The sequence below is a fragment of the Polyodon spathula genome, chromosome 7 (assembly GCF_017654505.1).
Source record: "Polyodon spathula isolate WHYD16114869_AA chromosome 7, ASM1765450v1, whole genome shotgun sequence".
Taxonomy (NCBI): Eukaryota; Metazoa; Chordata; class Actinopteri; order Acipenseriformes; family Polyodontidae; genus Polyodon; species Polyodon spathula.
In genome coordinates, this window is record NC_054540.1 from 6,288,168 (window position 1) to 6,310,033 (window position 21,866).

The 21,866-nt window shown below is 39.9% G+C and overlaps 1 protein-coding gene across 4 annotated transcripts in view; it reads left to right on the forward strand.

The window, feature by feature from the left end:
• The window catches only part of LOC121318058 (acyl-CoA synthetase short-chain family member 3, mitochondrial-like), a 41,174-nt gene that overhangs the window by 3,942 nt on the left and 15,366 nt on the right, over positions 1 to 21,866 (forward strand). For 2 of the 4 annotated variants that reach the window (XM_041254304.1, XM_041254305.1), the window contains exons 1-8: positions 6,796 to 7,287; positions 11,045 to 11,189; positions 12,618 to 12,806; positions 13,548 to 13,682; positions 15,709 to 15,849; positions 17,418 to 17,498; positions 17,608 to 17,703; positions 19,472 to 19,623. In XM_041254304.1, coding sequence (XP_041110238.1) covers positions 6,797 to 7,287; positions 11,045 to 11,189; positions 12,618 to 12,806; positions 13,548 to 13,682; positions 15,709 to 15,849; positions 17,418 to 17,498; positions 17,608 to 17,703; positions 19,472 to 19,623 — 1,430 coding nt within the window. In that variant the 5' untranslated portion in view covers position 6,796. Of the gene's footprint in view, positions 1 to 6,679; positions 6,769 to 6,795; positions 7,288 to 11,044; positions 11,190 to 12,617; positions 12,807 to 13,547; positions 13,683 to 15,708; positions 15,850 to 17,417; positions 17,499 to 17,607; positions 17,704 to 19,471; positions 19,624 to 21,866 lie in introns of those variants that run through there. The other 2 variants (XM_041254307.1, XM_041254306.1) reach the window with 2 other exon arrangements.

Genomic DNA, 21,866 nt, shown 5'->3' on the forward strand with positions numbered 1-21,866 from the left:
ATTCCTTAGGACCAACCCCGAATACAGTAGCACGTTCCCTTTAGTATGCAAACCCCGCCCCGGTAGTCAGTGGATCACCAATCCCAAACTGACAGGTATCCTTAATTTCACTTGACTCCAGTGGCTGGAATTTACATACTCGTACTTCCGCCCCTCACCAAGGTGCCGCCCCTCAAAAAGATGACTTTTGTCATGGTCACAAGACCTTGGTAAGGGAAGTCCCGAGTTGGTTTGATGCCTTCTACTGTTGGGAGGCTGAATTGCAGACCGAAACCCCTTTGACTCATCACATATCCCACCCCTCAGAGTGGAGCCGAAGGAACACTCGGAAACCTCTAACCCCTCCTTTTCCCCTCCCTCTCGGGAAAAAAAATCAGCGTTTTGATGTAACTTACCTGCACGATGCCTTATTTGAAAGGCGAAGGGTTGGAGCGCCAGGTACCACCGCGTAATCCTAGCATTTGAATCCTTCATTGTGTCTAACCACTTTAAAGGGTGTGATCTGTGATGAGTACAAAGGGTCGTCCCAGAAGATAGTATTTTAAGGACTCCACCGCCCATTTTACTGCCAGGCATTCTTTCTCTACCACAGAGTACCTTTGTTCTCTCGGCAGTAACTTCCGACTAATATATAATATCGGGTGTTCTATACCATTTTTTTCCTGGGACAGAACCGCCCCCAGACCAGTCTGTGATGCATCGGTCTGAAGGATGAACTCTCTGTTGAAATCCGGGCTTACTAATGCTGGGGCCTCACTCAAATTAGTTTTAATAGATTCAAAGGCTGTCTGACACTCTTTACTCCACTTAATTTTATTTGGAGCGTTCTTTTTAGTGAGATCAGTGAGAGGGGCGGCTATAGTGGAAAAGTGTGGAATAAAGCGGCGGTAATAACCAGCCAATCCCAACAATGATCTCACCTGGGTTTTTGTGGTAGGTACCGGTGAATCCAACAAAGCCTGGACTTTTGAAACCAACGGTTTCACTCTACCCTTACCCATTATGAAACCTAAATATTTTGTTTCTTCTTTTCCAATAGCGCACTTTGCCATGTTCGCTGTGAGTCCCGCCTTCCTCAGAGACTGTAGGACGGCTTTTAATCTACTCAAATGTTCTTTCCAGGAAGAACTGTATATGACTACATCATCGATATATGCAGCTGCATACTCTCGATGAGGTTGTAATACCCTGTCCATCAGTCTCTGGAAAGTTGCAGGAGCTCCATGAAGTCCGAACGGCATAGTACAAAATTGAAAAAGACCATCTGGGGTTGAGAATGTCGTTTTCTCACGAGAGGCTTTCATTAATGGAATTTGCCAGTATCCTTTCGTCAGATCCAAAGTTGAAATAAACCGAGCTCGCCCCAGCCTGTCTAGGAGTTCATCTACCCGAGGCATGGGATATGCATCAAACTTAGAGATAGCATTCACCCTCCTAAAGTCTATACATAACCGTAGTGACCCATCTGGTTTGTCTATTGGTACAATTGAGCTACACCACTCACTTCGGGAAGGTTCAATTATCCCAAGTTTCAACATACACTCCACCTCCCTCCGGACAGAATCTCTCCGACTTTCTGGAATGCAATACGGTCTCTGTCTAACTCTAAGACCTGGCGGAGTGATAATAGCATGTTCAATCAAATGCGTTCTTCCAGGCACGTTAGAAAACACATCACCAAACATTTTGATTAAATTGCTTACCTCTTTGTGTTGATCAGAAGTTAATTGTTCCCCCATCGGAACCCCAGCTGCTGATACTGGCTCAATTGAGGGTCCATAGTCCTCTCCCTCCTGTTCGGGAGATATAAAATGGACCTCCCGTTCTTTCCACGGTTTGAGGAGATTAACATGATAAATTTGATTTTCCTTCTGCCGCCCAGGCTGTCGGATCTCATAATTAACTTTTCCAATTGCTCGAATGACCTCAAAGGGACCCTGCCATTTAGCAAACAACTTAGATTCTGATGAGGGAAGCAACAACAACACTTTGTCTCCAGGTCGAAAGTTCCTAATTCTTGCATTTTTATTGTAGCTACTACTACCAAAATATACCGATATCCTGACTCTGCTCCCTCCAGAGGGCCTACTAAATCTACACCAATCCTCTCAAACGGTACTTCAATAATTGGCAGTGAGACCAGAGGTGCGGGGCGAACTAACTTAGGGGCAGCTAATTGACATTCCGGACACTCAGATACATACTTTCGCACAAGACCATAAACCCCTGGCCAAAAAAACTGGGCCAGAATTCGTTCCTGAGTCTTTTCAGTTCTTAAATGACCTGCAAATGGAATGTCATGCGCCAATCTCATGACTTCCGACTGAAAAGGCCTAGGAACCAATAACTGTTTTACGAGCTGTCCCGTCCCGGGAGCCCGGGTTATTCTATATAATAAGTGCCCAGATACAGAAAAATGCGGAAATACCATTGGTTGTCCTTCCTGCATATCCTTCCCCTCAACATATCTAACCTGTTTCCAAGCATACTGTAATGTGGGATCATTTTGTTGTTTATAGCCCAGGTCAATATCTCGGTCCCAATGATTAGGTACGCTGAGAGGAGTGTCTTTTATTATGTGACCTTCCACATCAGTAACCCCGCAGCCCCGGTCACACTGAACACCTACTCCTTTACCCTGCCGTTTACAAGATTGGTTTACCTTTGAGTCAGACCCCTCCCCTTGTCGTCTCAGAGTTCCCTCATATTTTTCCACCCTGCGCTCTCTCTTTGTTTTTCTCGGGCGGATTTTAGGGTTAAACAGGTCGGATTGTAACGGGAAAATCTCGCCAATTGTTTTCTCCCGTTGCTTAGATTGTCCCCTGGTAGAAACTAAGACCATTTCCCGACCTAAAATACGATCAAAAAACGGCCAGTCTCTTCCCAGGAGAACAGGGTATGGTAAACATTGCACTACAGCCACTTTAACGTAAGCTGAGTAACCACCTACAGTAAGTCTAACTTTAGTGGTGGGATAAACCCGAGTTTCTCCATGGATACATGAGATAGCCACTTTACCCTGTGGCTCCCAGGTTACCCCCTCCAAAAGAGCTTGTCGAATCAATGTTTGTGCACACCCAGAGTCTGCAAATGCATTAGTACTCTTATCCCCGACCTGTACTCTTAATTGATAAGGGCCCTCCCAACATTCCCCAGTGTTCTTACCTGTTACTGCCAACAAGGATCTTCTTGTCAGGTCTACCTCCATCATCGGACAATCCCTGGCTATATGTCCGGGCTCATTGCATCGGTAACAAACTGGGGTAGAAGGCACCAACGGGGTTTGCTTGTCCTGTGAGTCGGTGACTGACAGGTTAGGGGGTATTTCTCTCGCCCAAGATGGGGCTAACCTCGACCTCCATGGTCTGAAGGTCTGGTTACCTCCTCTGGGCTTCACTGATGGGTTGGTCCTGGTTAGTTTAGGCGCAGGAGTGGGGTCAGAGGCGGCACCTTCATTCGCATCCTCATAAGCCTCCGCCAGGATGATGGCCTTCTCGAGAGTGGTAGGCTGATTCCTTTTAACCCACTCCCGATTTCCTGGCGGTAGTATGGAGGCGAACTGCTCTATAGCGATCTTCTTCACCAGTTCTTGGGGTGTGTGTTCTTCCGGTTGCAGCCACCGGGTGCACTGATCCAGGAGATACTGTCCCGCAACCCGGGGCCGCACCCCCTTGGACAGCTGGTATTCCCGGAAATGGCGCCGGTATGTTTCTTCCGTGATCCCGAGGCGTGAGAGAATGGCTTCTTTTACTTTTATATAATCCGCGGCCTCCGAGGCCATCAAGGCTCTATACGCTGCTTGCGCTTGTCCTGTCAAACAAGGTGCCAATTTCATGGCCCAGTGTTCCTTGGGCCACCCTGCTGCTTCTGCCACTCTCTCAAAGGTGACCAAGAACGTCTCAGGATCATCTTCCGGAGTCATCTTCTGTAGCTTTGGTTGTGAAGAAAACATCTGGACAACCGCTGTTTCCGCCGCTGGTGTCGAGATTTTCTCTACCAGCTGACCAAAGAACTGGGCGAGCTGTTCCTGGCGCCGTGCTTCCCTCTCCTCTCGCTTCTCCTCCTGCTCTCTAAACATCGCCAAAACTGTAGCTGGATCCATCTCCCACAATGACACCACGTGTGAGGCGTGTGAGTAAAAATGGATTTTCCAGACAGTGATTTACGTGTAAAAATTAAAATTTTATTTAATATTACATGGAAAAAAAAGAAAAATAATAAAGAAGGATGTGAGGGAGGGAGTGCTGGAGTAATCAAAAATAAAGGAACAGAAGCCTCTTAGTCCTCTTCGCGCTCTGCTTAAATCCAAAAATAAAACAAAAAGGAATAAAAACAGAAAAGAGCCAAGTTAGTATGGCCTCCGTTCGTGACACAGTCCAAACTCCCACGTACTTCCCTCCAGCCTTTTTTCCCCTGCCTCTATTCCTTAGGACCAACCCCGAACACAGTAGCACGTTCCCTTTAGTATGCAAACCCCGCCCCGGTAGTCAGTGGATCACCAATCCCAAACTGACAGGTATCCTTAATTTCACTTGACTCCAGTGGCTGGAATTTACATACTCGTACTTCCGCCCCTCACCAAGGTGCCGCCCCTCAAAAAGATGACTTTTGTCATGGTCACAAGACCTTGGTAAGGGAAGTCCCGAGCTGATTTGATGCCTTCTACTGTTGGGAGGCTGAATTGCAGACCGAAACCCCTTTGACTCATCACACTGCCCCTTTAATACTAATACTACTAATAATATATTCACTCTTTCTTAACAGTTCAGAAAGTTACGTGATTCAGTGACCTTTCAATATGAAGCCAACAGTGTGCAGGTGAAGGGGGTGTTGTGGTGATTAATAAACAGACAAACAATAATCCAGGTGCAATGGTGTTTTATTTTTGTAATCCAAAGTCTGGTGTCAAAGAGTAAACAATAATGATAAGATAATACACAATGGTTTGCGTATTGCTCTGTTTAATCCACGGGTTTGCCCTGAAATAATAGTCCTGATCTTTAAACACCCACACGATCACAAGTCCACAGTGAGTGCTGTTGTGCTCATGGTGCAAATACAGTTAATTGTGACACAAGTGAAATGTTGTCCGGGTTTGGTGCTGGCCTTTAGCAACAGCTCTGGATCTTGTTTGCCGTCTAATAACAACAAACAGTTTTTTAGGCACAACAAACAAACAAAACACTCAAGATTTACAATATCGTTCTCCTTCCGTTTTAGCGTTAACCATAACAAAGGAACAGATCACCTCGCTACGTCCCCTTTTGACCATCAATCACGACCCCTTGGTTAATGAGTGCAACCGGTTCCCCAATCCATGGCTGCATATCGTTTCCCTTCTGGGTTGATGATTTAGTGTAACGTAGCTCCGTCCCCTTTCTAGATGCCTGATGTCCGTCTAACCCTGGGAATGAGTATCTGACCATCCAGTCCGGGGCACTCTGTTTCCTTTATACAGCACCCTCACAGGTCGGGAGATTCATCACCAAGAATAATTCTGCCAGTTACACCATCACAGATAGAAAGTGATGTATACAAAATGCTATGTGGCAACACATAAAACTCAGCAATGCCTTTGCAACACATTTTTATTGCATCCTGTTGGTATCTCTTTATTTGATCCCAATTGATCTGTACTGGGGAAGCCAATGCAGGGCTGTTTTGATTCCTGAAGGGAGGCATATTTAATGAGTTTTGGTTGTTGGATATTTTTTTTTAAACAGTAATACCACTTTACAGCCTCAGTCTGTATCTCCCGAAGGACAAGCCAATGTCACAAAACCACCCTTACATTCTCATTGACTTTCTGCACTAATTCATTTCTTGAATGGAAATCTCACAGACATGAAGTAAAATGAACATGGAAACATAGCCTATTCTGTTTTAGTGTTTAAAATATATAATCTTTTGACAAAACAGTGATGAACTGGGCTTCTGTGTGCATTGTCCATTAAAATGTAAAGTTTATTGTCAGCACTGGCAGGGCAAAGTACCAAGCAGGATTGCAGACGTCAACCTCTTTGTATTTCTGACTTTATTTGTGTGGACTTCAGTCACATGCTTGCTAGAATACAATGGAATGCTGTTGTGTTAGCTCAGCTGCATCAAAACATTACAGTCCTCAAGCAGAAACCTCAAGCAGAAACCTCAAGCAGAAACCTCACTTGTGGGTGTGGTTAACCACGTGCACATCTATGGCCAAAAGTTTGGCATCACCTTGAATTTTAGGATTGAGACATAATTTAGATATTTTATTTAACATAATGTAACGAAAGAAGCTACAGTATTTCATGGTAGATTCGAAATGTCAAAAGTTTTCCATGTATGTCAGTTTTTTTATTATGTATGGAAAACTACAAAACGATATAATTCAATATGATAACATAACATTATTCATCAGGTTTCATTCGATTTCTGAAACAATTAGTTAATTGTATAAGGTGATGCAAAACTTTTAGCCAGTGCTGTAGGTAGTTGATATTGATGCATGAAGGCACAGTTTATGTAATGGCGGTTAATATTAATGATCTACCACAGTTCATAAGCCAAACACAGGTCAGGTGAAGTCCAGTGTTTGATATTGTACTTGCACATTTTTGCCAGTGTACACAAACCATTGTGCAAGCCTGCGTGTAATTCAAACTAGTTTTGAGCAATGCCAAACGAACGTGTTATCAAGATTGTTTTTAAGGACTTCAGTTATAAATGAAACAGAATAGGGCGATACAGAAAACCTGGCTTGGAGTTTTGGCTCTTGAACTGTGAAATGTAAGAGTGCCTTACTTAAAAACTGTACATGCAGCCCTGGATTTACTTGCCGCCTTATAACACGCCTGTCTGTTGTACAGTTTTATATACTAGCTACTGCGCGATGGGGATCATGCGTATTTTTCTAAACAAAATCATTAATAATGCATTCAGAATTCGTTCAGCTACATCATCGGATAGGTGTATGCATTTAGTAAATACCAAAAAACGTCACAACTCCAGTGTCTTGTCGGGAGAAATTCAGAGCAGACAGAATTGCAATTTTATCAGTTCACGGAAAGTATCAGCTTTTTTAGCCTGCAACTTTATAACAAGGTCTGGTGACAGTTTTTCGCCAAGCGTGTATTTATCTACACGACGTTATTCGACCAATGTAATTGGCAGTGAACTATACAACCAAGCATTCAGCTCTTCAATACAGGACCCAGAAAAGTTTTGGAGTGAAGCAGCGCAGGGTATTACTTGGTTCGAGCAATGGAGTAAAACACTGGATAATTCCAACCCCCCTTTTTCTAAATGGTAAGCTGTTTATGACTAGGCCTATCTTTTATGTATGCATCTGCTAATAATTACATAAAAACAATCCAATTATAAAATAAGAGGCTGTACTTTAACGGGTTAGGTATCGCTCAGTTGTTTATTTTATACAGTGTTTTGCAAGAGTATACATTGGGTATGTTTTTTTTTTTTTTTTTTTTAAATATCTCCTTGATATTAAAAGCTCTCAGCTGAATATTTTGAACATGCCGACAGTGTTGGGTTTGGGTTTTGTTAGTGTAGCACCTGCTCGCTCGGGCGCTGAGGCAGGAGAAAGCGCTTACAGTAAATGGCACTGGATCAAAATCAGCATCCTGATTACACCAAGCGATTTGCGCCCTCTCACTTTGAGTAATTAACACATCCAATTAAGCGCCTTGTAATTCAAAGTTTCTGGCAGGTTCGTTCTATAGGGCAGTGGTAGATAACGTAACCATAGAAGAAAGGGCACACAGACGAGGATACAAAGCCATACAATGTTTACTTGGGACATAGGCATTAAAAGTAGGAGGGTCAATCCAAGTAGGATAGCACATTTTATATGACATCAACTAATTACTACACACAGTCAGCAGCTTCAAGAAATACAGCTGTGTGTGCTGTACCTGATAGTACTAATATAGAAAACATGTGCTAACAAACAGTGCAAATATGACATTCATAAATACAAAAGAACAAAACTCATAATAGCAAACCTTGCCAATATTTAACAATAAATAGCTATCTCCTTACAACATACAAAGCAGTACCGTCATACAAATAGTTTTACCTAAAAAAAAAATAAAAATAAAAATAAAAAAATAAAAACAATTATCACCCGCTAACAAATTAAAGGTGTATTTAGTCACCGAGTCCGTTGTAATTATATATTTGTTTAATTTCAAGTGGTTGAGCTGCTCAAAGAGGGTATTGCACAAGCCTTTTTCTGTGGCGTCATCAACACTGATAAACCCAACAAAGTGCTCTGAGATGGAGGCCCCCACAGATGACTCACAGTTCACAATGCTAGCACCAGGGACAACTGTTTTCTGTTCAAATAATGCAATTAGCTCATTTTGGATGGTGTTACTCAAGTAGTGATGCTTGATTTCCTTTTTGTCAATCCTTCTATGATGTTCGCTCATTATGGGATCAAACTGTGCCTTCAGCTCCATCTGTCCAAGAAAGTTGCTGAGGCTCAAAGTTTCTACGGGTGTCCTCTTAACTCCTGGTTGCGTTCTGCTAAATGGCAAACAATAGCAATTATTCTGCTTTACACAGCCCTCCAGTGCTGTACTTCCAGAGCCTGTAATTGCCGACTGGCGCTATCAATGGTTTTGCGAGATTTCAGCGTTTCATCTAATTCACTCGAGCTCAGCACATTGGCACGGTGCGATTTGCCATTCTCATGTGGCTATGAAGATTTATCCATGCACGAAATCCACAGCTGCCAAAAGCATATCTGGTCCCTCTTTCAAACAGTCTGCAGCAGAAACAAAACACAGAATCACTGCTCACCGAGTAAACTAACCGCTTACGATGTATTTTCTCTTTTTCCATTTTCTTTTGGTAATTCTCTTCAGTAAAATGACGTGGGACTTTGTCGTCGTTTTGTGGGAAGTCAAAAGCCTTAATTTGAAGTGGAACACTTTTGACCAAGAGAAATGCCAGTCCGGCCAAAGCGCCGGGTCGTCCGAGAGAATGACAGTTTCACTCGCCACCGGGTCATCATTCGACTGTTGTTGCGAGGATTCGGGCGAGGCGTCGGCAAGTTTCGTGGCAGGTGGAGCTGCTTCTTCTGAGCGAGTCGCTGTAACGTTATCCGGTAGGCCTGTGCCAACAAGCTCAGGTGGTGGCAATATCACGAGGAGGACAAACATTTTCCACCTCCTCTTCATCGGATGATTGCTTTGCAGTGTTACTCTTAAACAAACTAGTGCGCTTCTGCAAACTTTCCTGTCGAGTTTTCGATTCTTTTCTCTTCTTTCGTTTTTGAGCTCCGCTAGGACACATGCGCCTCATTTTGCCAGCTTTCGCTGACTGAAGCTGGCCTAGTTACGGTAGCTCAAATGCCTCATGACGCGCGCTGAATAAAATTACCATTTGCAAATAGATAGATGTGCAGACAGGGTTTGTGTGGTCAATGAAATCAAATGTGTATATTATTTTACTTTATCTGAGAAAATAAGGATTTTGTTGCAATTCAGGCTGTAATGTAACACTGCTACTAGGCAGCAGGGGCCCCGTGCGTTGGGAAACCACGCCCCTGGCTCTAGGGGATTACACCATATACCAAGCCTGTGTATCATTTTACAAGCAACAGATGTCCTGAAAATTTGAACCTCCCCTCCGAATGAGCCTCCCTTAGCACACACACATTATCAGACACAGCTGAAAACTTCAGCCTCCCTGAACAATTGAGCCTTCCCTGACATAGCCCATCTCAAAGGGAGGCACAATTTTTCAGTTATATCTGATATGTGCCTCCCCTCCGAATGGGCTACCTCAATTAAAAAATATAAGGTAGCCTATTTGGAGCATTCATTGTTATCACTCCAAGTGAGCTACCCAGGCTTTGGTGGGTTAAAACCAGGACCCTTCTGTCAAATCACAGGGATGCCCATTTGGAGCAGGTATTTTTTATCCCTCCAAATGAGCTACAACAGCTTTAATGGGTAAATACCTCAAAAATAAATATATTCTGAACATCATTTGAGTTCAATTGTTATTAACAAAGAATTTTCTTAGCCTACAAACAATACTTTCAAGTAGAAAATGCATAACAGGTTTTAAAGACAAAGGATACAAAAAAAAACATTATGTGCACTATATATATATATATATATATATATATATATATATATATATATATTTTTTTTTTTTTTTTTTTTTTCGCAATATATTCTAAATATCATTTGTGGACAATTGTTGATATTAATAAATAATTATATTATCCTACAAATACAGCACACATACAAGGGTAGTCTTATTAACAGCATCTAAATATCGTTGCTCGAGTCTTCGCTATGGTATCAGTTGAGAATTTAGAAGCAGTGGTTTGTTACCTAGGATGGTAAGTAAAAAAGAATAGTAGACAACTGTTTTAGTGAGTAAATTCAGCAGTGAATGAATCAAACCAGAAAGGATTGTTGTCACAAACTACAGCTTTAGTGTAAAATGTTTAGCTTGTGAATTTTAGATTGCTAGACCCGCTTTTGTATATATATATACTTTCCTTTTTATCACTTTACGGGATCTGATTAATTAAAGCGGCCTCGTGTCTCTAAAGTACAGAAGGCCTGGTGCCTGTAGCTGAAAGGGTACAGGGAAAAACTATTACAGTTATTTTAGGTACGGCTCCATGTTTCTGGGAAAGTTAAACTTACATTGCAATGATTTCTGGTAAGTGTAGTCCTGCTTCTTTAAGAAAATATACACATGGAAGGTAGCTAAGACAGGTAAAAGGTACCAGACTGCACTGCGATGGATGATAATAATAATAAAAAAAAACCTGACTCCCAATAGGACTGTATAGGAGCTTCCAAACTAAATTCCAGGGTTATCTATAGGAAGCATCTACAAATCAACATGTTGCTTTCTTTTTAGGAAAGAAAACAAAACTGGGTGATAAATGCTTTGGGAATATGGCTCTTTTATTTTTAGGTTGTGTTCTTTAATGAGATAATGTTGGATGCATAGAACGACAAATGAAAGCAATGATTGGATTTTCCAGGTAACATATTTTTTCTTTGTGCTCAAGGTTTGTTGATGGGAAACTGAACATCTGCTACAATGCAATAGACCGGCACATTGAAAATGGACGAGGGGACCATATTGCCATCATCTACGACAGTCCTGTTACAGGAACTAAACAGGCCATCACATACAGCCAGACACTGAAGCAGGTTAGGGAAGTGAATGATTTAACTGGAGCCAGTGCATACCATACAGGTTTTAATACCTCTATGAAAAGAAAATCCCTCTATCACTCCTGTTCTACTTCAATGCTAACAGACAGCCATCTTCTGTAGCTTTTATTGCAACAAAAAACAATCAAATGGTGAAACGCAGCTGTCATACACAGTACTTGATATTAAATGTTTTCAAGGCAGCTTTGAGGGAAATCTCTCTGAAACTGAGAAGAAATTATATTTACAAAATATATTGCTGTGTTGTCTCTCAAGTCCCCTATGAGGAAAATTGCTAAGGGTTTGTAGTAAAGCTGTGTGGAAGCATGGTGAAGAAAGACTTGGTAACTACGACGAACCATGGTAAATGCAAATTACAGTACAGGCAGGAAACCATGTGGCTAAACTGCAAAATTACAGTACAGGCGTGGAACCATGATGCTAAACTGCAAAATTACAGTACAGGCATGGAACCATGATGCTAAACTGCAAAATGAAAGTAGAAGCATGGAACCATGATGCTAAACTCCAAAATGAAAGTAGAAGCATGGAACCATGATGCTAAACTGCAAAATTACAGTACAAGCATGGAACCATGACGCTAAACTCCAAAATGAAAGTAGAAGCATGGAACCATGATGCTAAACTGCAAAATTAAAGTAGAAGCATGGAACCATGATGCTAAACTGCAAAATGAAAGTAGAAGCATGGAACCATGATGCTAAACTGCAAAATGAAAGTAGAAGCATGGAACCATGATGCTAAACTGCAAAATGAAAGTAGAAGCATGGAACCATGATTCTAAACTGCAAAATGAAAGTAGAAGCATGGAACCATGATGCTAAACTGCAAAATGAAAGTAGAAGCATGGAACCATGATGCTAAACTGCAAAATGAAAGTAGAAGCATGGAACCATGATGCTAAACTGCAAAATGAAAGTAGAAGCATGGAACCATGATGCTAAACTGCAAAATGAAAGTAGAAGCATGGAACCATGATGCTAAACTCCAAAATGAAAGTAGAAGCATGGAACCATGATGCTAAACTGCAAAATAAAAGTAGAAGCATGGAACCATGATGCTAAACTGCAAAATGAAAGTAGAAGCGTGGAACCATGATGCTAAACTGCAAAATGAAAGTAGAAGCATGGAACCATGATGCTAAACTGCAAAATTACAGTACAAGCATGGAACCATGATGCTAAACTGCAAAATGAAAGTAGAAGCGTGGAACCATGATGCTAAACTCCAAAATGAAAGTAGAAGCATGGAACCATGATGCTAAACTGCAAAATGAAAGTAGAAGCATGGAACCATGATTCTAAACTGCAAAATTACAGTACAAGCATGGAACCATCAGTTTGCATATTTGATTCTGGGTGACCCTCACATGTTGTCTAATCTACCTTCTCATATATCATACAGGTCTCCCAGTTAGCAGGTGTTCTGGTGAAGCATGGGGTGCAGAAAGGAGACTGTGTTGTTATCTATATGCCCATGATTCCTCAGGCCATGTTCACAATGCTGGCCTGTGCAAGGATAGGAGCCACACACAGCCTGATATTTGGTGGCTTTGCATCAAAGGAGCTGTCAATCAGAATTGAGCATGCCAAGGTAAAATCCTAACTGAAAAGTAACTAAAGTGGTTATAGTTAAGAAAACATTTCTATACATATTACCCATCGCACACTCCCGTTCACTTCTCATTTTAAAGGAAATACAAATTATTGCTTATTTTTACTGTGGCACACAGCAGGAACATAAACATTCTGAGTGGCAGTCAAAAGGCTAAGCATGTAGTTGTTTGTTGTTTAGTGACAATTTCACTAGTTTTTTTTACAGTTTATGTTATTTGATTTATGCTGACAGTATGGTGGAGTCACATTTCGAGTTTACTAATCTGATTGAAAATTGTATCAAATCTACTAAGGAGGCTGACATTACAATATTCTCATTCCTGGAATCTTTCCATTTTGGAGGCTGAGTGATGAATCTTGGTGAGCCCTGTAGTAGTGATGAAAGCTGATGAACTCTGCAGCTCAAACAGAACAGAAGCTATTTCTCAAAAGTTTTTCAGTCATGTTTCTGGCCTACACCTTATGACCTTGTTATGAAAATATTATGGGTCAGTTTCTCAAAGCTATTAATGTGCACACCAACTTTCCTGTGAACATGTGACCCTGTTTTGGTTTCATATGGAATGGTCATTAAAATGTCATTATTTTTTATGAAACATTATCTGCATTTATTGGCCATTTTAATGCATTTTTGAGCCACTGAAATTGGTCACTACATGTACCTGGGTTACGGTTGTGTTAAACTTTTTTCTTTTTTCTTTTTTTTGTTTTACTGTAGCCCAAAATAGTGGTGAGCGCATCCTTTGGCATTGAGCCTGGCAGAAGAGTGGAGTACATCCCTCTGCTAGAGAAAGCAATGGAGCTCAGCAAGCACAAACCTCAGAAAGTCCTTATCTATAACCGGCCTAACATGGTGAGTCTTAAAGATCCAGTATCATAGTTTAACCTTTGCAGTGTTGCCGTCCTCTCGTTTTCCCATTTTGGAGAGACAAGTTTCTTGCTGGGTTACCTGTGTGAATCCTTAGTTTATTTTCGATTAGAAGTAAGTGCAGGTGAATGACACTCATTCTAAATGACATGTAAGGATGTAGGTTCTTGGAATCATGTTTGCTATAAACAGTTACAAATTGCTGAGAATAAAAAGGATAAATATAGTTTCTGTTGAGTATTTCATTCTGTGTTCGTGACTGTCATATGGTGGTTATTGATCTCCCAATTTCACTATGTCAGCTGTTTGTTAATTGCACTTAAGGGTTACATTTTAAAACTCAAATACAAAGTCAAGTTAAAATTCAAACTTTTCATGTCGGGTGGGTTTGGAATAAAAACTCAGTTTGGGATTCTTGCTTGTTGGATTAAGTTTTAGTGCACTTCGAAATTAAATTATTTTGATAAAAGTTCAGCATCAATTCAGGATTTTTGCTTTTTGTACTGCGTTTTTACTTTAAGAAATTATATAAAGATAAAGCAAAGGCAGAATACTGCATGCATGAGACAAACAGGTAATTCTGCTTTTATTCACACTCTCATCTCAGTAACTTACTCCAACAGTTTATCATTCATTTTGATTGTCCTTTCATTATAACAAACCCCTCGATATAATGAACAAAAGGCTTGAACCACAACAGGTTCGTTATAGCGAGGGTGTACTATACATTTCCTGTACAATATACTAAAACGTATGTTGGTAACATCCATCATTGACCCTGCCAGAGCTACTAAAGTAGAGATAAGCCGGTTCTCTTGATATATGTACAGACTGATAAATGTAAACATGATTTTCTTAAACACTCTTGGCAACACCAGAACTACAGACAGAGTGCTGGTGTTTAGATCACTATGGAAACCATCATTCCCCCAAAAGAGACCAATTTGATTCTTGTTCTTGAACTTTCCTGAAGTACCCTGTTCAATTCTAGTAAAGTACTTGAACGGCAACTGAGGGACTGGAATACAAACACACAATCCACAGGTTTTCAAACACTAAAAATAGAGGTGATTTTTTAGAGGGATGGATGCAAACAATTCATCATCGAAAAGAATAATGGAAAAAATATGTCAGGTAGGCCTCTCGGCTTGCAGAGACTATTAAACCAAGAGGTGATATCGAAGTAGCCTGCAGGTGTTCAGAAATGAAATGCCAGAAAGTAAACCTTCACAAATTAACATACTGTTTTTGGGAGATGCTCTATAAAACATGAAAAAAAAAAAATCTTTTAATATTGGTTTTATTGGTGCTTGAATAATGAACTTGGAGCTTTGCGTGCAATTCTTGTGTCTCCCTAAGTCTGACATTTAGGTTGTAGCCAGTTCTGCCTGCCTACTTCTTTATGACATCGATTGACATTTCGTGCGCTTTACATTATCTGTGAGCAGACTTTGTAGACAGTTCCCTTGAAACCTGCTTGGCACTCAGAGCAAGAAAGCCATGTTCCTGCTCTGACTTGTAGCAATAAGAGGATGCAGAGAGCCTCTTCAGGCTTGGCTCACAGTAGAGGTGCAATCAACTACCAGTCAGACAGATAGTAATCCACAATAATTGTAGAATTGAGAACCCTTTTATTATTTAAAAAGCAATTACCCAGAGAAAAGAGCCTTCACAGATGCCTGAAAACATCTGCATATTATTATACATACCTAGTAATATAATGTGTGCACTGAGAAAAGTGTTTATGTATGAGTTCTGTCATTGCACTGCTTCCATGGGGGTAAATGTAACAAAACAGTTTCTTCTTTAAGCAAATCAACAGAATAAACACAATACAGCTATTCTTTAAAAAAAAAAAATGTCGATTTAACTAATTAAACAATCAATGTATCACTGTACTGCACACAAGATAGCAGTGAATGTAGTGTCCTGTTGGTTTCCAGTTTTCCATGAATGAATAAAGTGAGAATGAGAATGCATGCTGATTTTATTGATTTCGATTTGAATGCAGGAGTCTGTTTCCATGACTGCCGGCCAGTGCCTATACTGGGATGAGGAGATGGCAGCAGCTTGCCCCCATGACTGTGTCCCTGTGTCCTCAGATCATCCTCTTTATATTCTGTATACCTCAGGAACTACAGGGCTGCCCAAGGTACGTCATGTAGAAGCCATTCGCATTGGTTATGCATTATTAAAGTGCGCTGTGGTTTAACGGTCAGTGGAATGGGAAAGGGAGGAGGAGACTGAGGGTTTGAGTCCCTGCTCAGCCACTTGCTTAGCGTCTGACCTTGACCAAGTCACTTGCTGAAGCATTTTTTTCAACCTGTTTGTAGAAATTCTGTGATGGTTAGATATTCAATATATGTGATTTTGGAAATTTAAAATAACATTTTTTTTTGTTGCTGTTCTTTTATTATGCTAAACCAAAATGTGTGATTATTATTATTATTATTACTATTGTTATTATTATTATATTTGCTTATTCTAAAAGTCAAATTATGGGAAAATAGTACCCGATTTGTATAATAGGTCCAACCTAATTGCAATAAGTTCCAACCTGTAAAAAGCATTTCCATTTCTGAGTACATTTGAACACATGGTGTCTGTGCCTTCTACAAGGAGGAGCACACATTGTTGAGAACTGGCGATGCTTTCATTTTGTTCACAAAGTCACTTTTCCAGTTTGTTGGATATACCCTGGCAAGTGGCAAGGCATTCCAATTAGCAGGACCCGTGGAACAAGCAGGACATCAGCATGGAAGCTTACAGATTTTTCTAGATGTGTAGATTACTGACTGGCAGCGTGATTGTAATTTTTTCCCATCATGTAAAATCTCACTTTATTTTTTTAAAATATTTAGATACAGTTCTGCTGTAGTCCTTCCCAGGTCCAGGCATAGATTAAACTGTGGCAAATAAGAGTACTTACCTGTTCCTACATATTTCATACTGTAAATGAGATGAAATATCCTCTAAAAACCAGACTGAATGACACCCTCGCGAGTGTGTGCCAGGGTCATTTCTCTTTATACAGTGCTATCCAAAACCACGTCAACGTACGCACACATGTCTAATGCTAAATGTGTTGCCATGCAGTTCTATGAAATTCATGTGCCATGGTTCAGTTCAAACTCTGCACATCTCGGTTTTGTTAGTAAAGTTCCATAGCTGCCTCCTTTCTGTCCTTTCTAAAGCCACACAGATAGAAGGAATAGTAAACCCAAAGCACCAAAAAAAAAAACAAATGTTCATTGTCTTTACGATTACACTATGTAACACAATTTTTGTTCCTGGGTAGTAAGTGTTATTTCCTAATTGGTTATGCCTCAAAAGTATAGAAAATGGCTATTATTCCCCATAAACTTTGCTTTTGTGACCAGGACAGTGATATTTCAAAATATCAGTATTTCCAATGGGAAAACAGGCAAATGTGTGTCTTTTCGTTCACATAAAGTCAGAAAAAAACAACATATGAATCCAAATTAACATGTATTTATACTAAAGTAATACAAAAATGACTACAAAAGATTTAGAAGTGAGTAGTTCTAATTATACTGTAAATACAGTATAATCGTAAATCTCGAAAAACTACTCACTGTAGACACAGACCTGATTTTGTGCGTGTGTGTGTGTGTGTGTTTTCATCCTAGATAATAAACTGAGTCTGTTTTCTAGAGTCCTTCTCAACAGGTGACTTGTTATCCATCTTTTTCTTTGCAGGGTGTTGTTCGAGATACTGGCGGATATGCAGTGATGTTGAATTGGACTATGTCAAATGTGTATGGTCTCAGTCCTGGAGAGGTAATGGTTCTGGTCTATTTGTACTTTCTATGTTATAGCAGTGTCTTCAATCCTTTGAAATAGTGTCTGCTTGTGTTGTATTTAATAATAATTTGTAGTTATTTTCCAGGTCTGGTGGGCAGCTTCTGACCTGGGCTGGGTAGTCGGGCACTCCTATATCTGCTACGCTCCTTTGCTTCATGGCAACACTACCATTCTGTATGAGGTACAGTAGGTCACTCCGCTGAAAACAATGATATGTCAAATACCAATACACTGTTGCAGACTATTCAGGGATATTCAGAGTGTGCATTATCAATCTTGTACTTGATAAAATGGCCACTACCAATCTAGAGAAATGTTTAATGTTGTGTGTATATTATCCTGTAGCATTTGCATAACAATAAGAGGCTGTGTGGTCCAGTGGTTAAAGATATGGTCCTGTAAACAGGAGGTCCCCAGTTCAAATCCCAGCTCAGTCACTGACTCACTGTGTGTGACCCTGAGCAAGTCATTAACCTCTTTGTCTGTCTGTTTTCCTGTCCTGAGTATTGCTTATTTTCAGCATCTGCTATCATACAACTTCTAGCTTCCAGTGGATATGTTCACGAAACATCCAGGATTGTATAGAATTTCATCATGCCAGGTGGAATATTATTAGATAACACAGTGGCAAATCTCATGCAGCTGTTAATCACTATAGTGAATCCAAACTCTTGTTTGAATCTGTTCTAAAGGCTGAAGCTGGATGAATCTTTTCTACATTTTTACTAGTGAATTGCAGGCGAGCAATCAAATCGTGTAAAACTATTGTGTGAGATGTAAACCAGCAAAGAATGAGGCAGTGAGATTTAATTGTATAAAGTGCAGAAGAGCAGAATAAAATGTCATTATTTCTATAAAAAAGCTAATATTTACATTTTCTTCATGTAATGCATTCATTGTTTTCATAATTTAGATGAGGTATTCAGTTGAACGAGACAAAGCAATTCTATAATCTATTGAGAGATCAAGAACAGGCAATTCATGCTTAATTTAAAGAGAGCTATAACTGATCAAACTGGGTACCTGCACAGTATCTAGGAAGACATGTGTTTGAAAATATAGTTTCCTACGTAATTTTGTGACCTCTATTTGTAAACAACTAATTGTTGTAATTTAAAGACCTTGTTTTGCTTATATCTTGGATAGACTGACACTTGGGTATATCTAGAAACTTTGAATCATTACCATTCTAAGTTGCGTGTTACTGTTATGATATTTACCTATAATTTTATAATACCTATAATTCTTTTCACATAAAATGATGCAAGTTGGACTTTGGAATACAGTCGCAGTGTTGCACAGCAATGTTGTATAGCGCTTTCCTGTATGCTATATACTATAAAATATATTGCATAAAACCTTACATACGTAGTTTACAGTAAACCAGTTTATTTGCCACTACCGGGTAGAGATTGGGAGGGTCTGAATTTGATCTGTAATGCTGGATATTTTCTGAAGTGTAACCAGAATGTCAACCCAAGTAATAAAACAGTGTGTGTGTGTGTGTGTGTGTGTGTGTGTATATATATATATATATATATATATATATATATATATATATATATATATATATATATATATATATATATATAGCCCCCTCTCCTTTCCCACCTTCCAACACACAAGGGTTTTGGCATTTCAAATAGGAAATCCTGTTGTGTGCGACAGTGGCTGTTGTAGTTGTGAGCCTGTAGATGCATTATACAATGGAGCAGAGCAACAGGGAATAAATTAAGTGTTTTTTTGCATGGTGGTGTTGTGTTTTTTCTTTTTTACATGCCATTTATATTTTAATAATTGGTACTCCAGACTAATTGCCCAAAGGTAATGTTGTGGGTTTTTTTGGTCTTTTTTCTGTTGTCAGGCAAGTTAAAAATGCACAATCTGCATGAGCCATTTACATATTCTGTTTCTTCAGTGCCTCGTCTTTAACTGAACTCCCTCTGCAGGGCAAGCCCGTGGGGACACCAGATGCTGGAGCATTTTTCCGTTTGATATCGGAGCACGGCGTGGCAGCCATGTTCACCGCTCCAACAGCAATCCGAGCAATCCGCCAGCATGACCCCCAGGCAGCCTTGGGGAGACAGCATCCCCTAACGAGGTAAAATACAGGGTGGGGCAACCTTCACCACACAGCTATGAAACTTAATTTATAATAAGCTGTGCAGTCTGTTTAAAATTGTCTAGAAACATGACACAAATGTAAAGTGGTGTTGCTGTGTGAACGTAATTCCTTGTTGATTTCTCCACTGTTGAGAAATGGAAAAGTGTGGATGCCTGTGGCTGTTTTATCTTTGTTTGGTGTTATCTAAAACTTGAGCAATTTCCTGCCCATGTGGAAATCCAAGCTGAATGCCTCTGCCTTCTTTCCTTGTGAAGAAAGTTCTTGTAAAACAGCATACCAATTAGCAACTTGTCTTTCTTTCTGTAAACAGGAAGGACCCCAGACCTGTGTGCACTTGCCCAAAACACTGGGGAACAAAAGCACACACATTGTACACCATAGCTCTCATTTTAATTGTGAAGATGACTCTCTTCAAGCTGTTTCCTTCCACCAAAGCATACATGCAGCTTGATAGAACCACTGCAAGCTCTTGTACATATATTAATGGCACTGTAGGTTAAGAGTGTATAGTACTAAGGGATAATGCTTTCTGTTAACATACATTTCAGGATCAGCCTATCAGAATTACAAACCGTGGATCCCTGACCAGGTGGAACATCTGTACATTTTAAGCATGGTGTCTTCTTTCCCTCAGAAAAGCTCCTCTGTGAAAGTATCTTTGCTGTTAGCAATGTTCCTGCGTTGTGTTTTTCTTTTTTTTCTTTTTTTTCTTTTTGTTGTCTTCTTGTTTTTATTATTCTGTCAGTTTTCTCACAACCTTTACTCCTCTTCACTTCTCTTGCACGTAATTCCTTGTGCTAGTTTCATCATGGTCACTTGGTTTATCAAACCTGAATGCTTTTCAGACAACAATGGAAAAGTTTAACTTGAGTTCAGTTTGTGGTTGGCTGTATTGCTTGCGTTTGGTAATATAACAAACTAAAACATTGTAGTATATGTATGCTAAAATTGAAAAACAGGAAGATAAATAGCAGGGAGTGTTGGAAGCGAGATACATTTAAATAAGGCTTGTACCTGTTGTCTTTTATCAGATTACAATGCGTTCAGGGTAGTTTGTTCAACAGAAAGCCATTTCTCTTGTTTTATCCCCAGTAAATATCTACCGTGTTTACGACATCCCATCACTCTCAACAGTTTTTTACATTTTCCACTTGTTTGTTTTTTTCTCTCAGACCAACAGGTTGTGTTTTATTAATCAGTGGCTGAGGTCTTTGTTGTGCACCATGTGTTGTATTATGAGACGGAAGTCAGTTCCGTGTGCTAATTCCCATTAAGATGATTATTGTCAGCTTGCATATGAATGTTGACTGTCAGCATACAAGTGTTTTATATTGGAGTTACAAAACAGAGACTGTATCTGACATTGGTAGAGTATGTTTATATTGTTACAGTATATAGCTAACTTGACATTTTGGTTGTCTTTAAACACTTGCTGTATGTCTGTGTTGACCATAGCCAATTAATTTTAACACAGGTACATGACAACATCATTTTCCACTACGTTTGTTATGGAGTAGGCAATTTGCCTACTAATTGCCTGAAATGGACAATACGGGCTGTTGTGTTTTGGGTCTTTTTGTTATTTGTGGTTATGTGGTTTTTGACCTAACAATTTCCTTTAATATACAGTTTTGCTGTACAGTGGGTAGTATGGTGTTTTCCAGTGTTTTGTTGGCCATTGTTACAGGTTTTACTTTTCTGTAAGTTACTGGTTTTGAAGGGAGATAAGTCACCAGTGCATCTTTATTATATAAAATCTAAATATAAACTTCATACCAATATTAATAGTTAAATATTGCACTACTTCTAAATCCTGTTCTGCTGTGTATATGTGGTAAACCAAGGGCCACATGCTTGGTTATTATGCTGCTTGTCTGCTATTAACAGACTGTTCTCTGGTTCTTCTGTGGCCTTTGTGAATTTAACATGCTTGGTGCATCAGTTTTGACTTTCCAAACTGTCCCAGAATTCATTAGTTATATTGTTTTGACTTGGTCCAGTCTGATACGATTACTTCTCACTGTCATCTTCATAAAATGATCATAACAAATGAATTATGAAAGTAGGAGGCTGTGTGGTCCAGTGGTTAAAGAAAAGGGCTGGTAACCTAGAGGTCCCTGGTTCAAATCCCAGCTTGCTCATTGTGTGACCCTGAGCAAGTCACTTAACCATTTTTCAGGTGAGATGTTGTAGTAAGTGACTCTGCAGCTGATGCATAA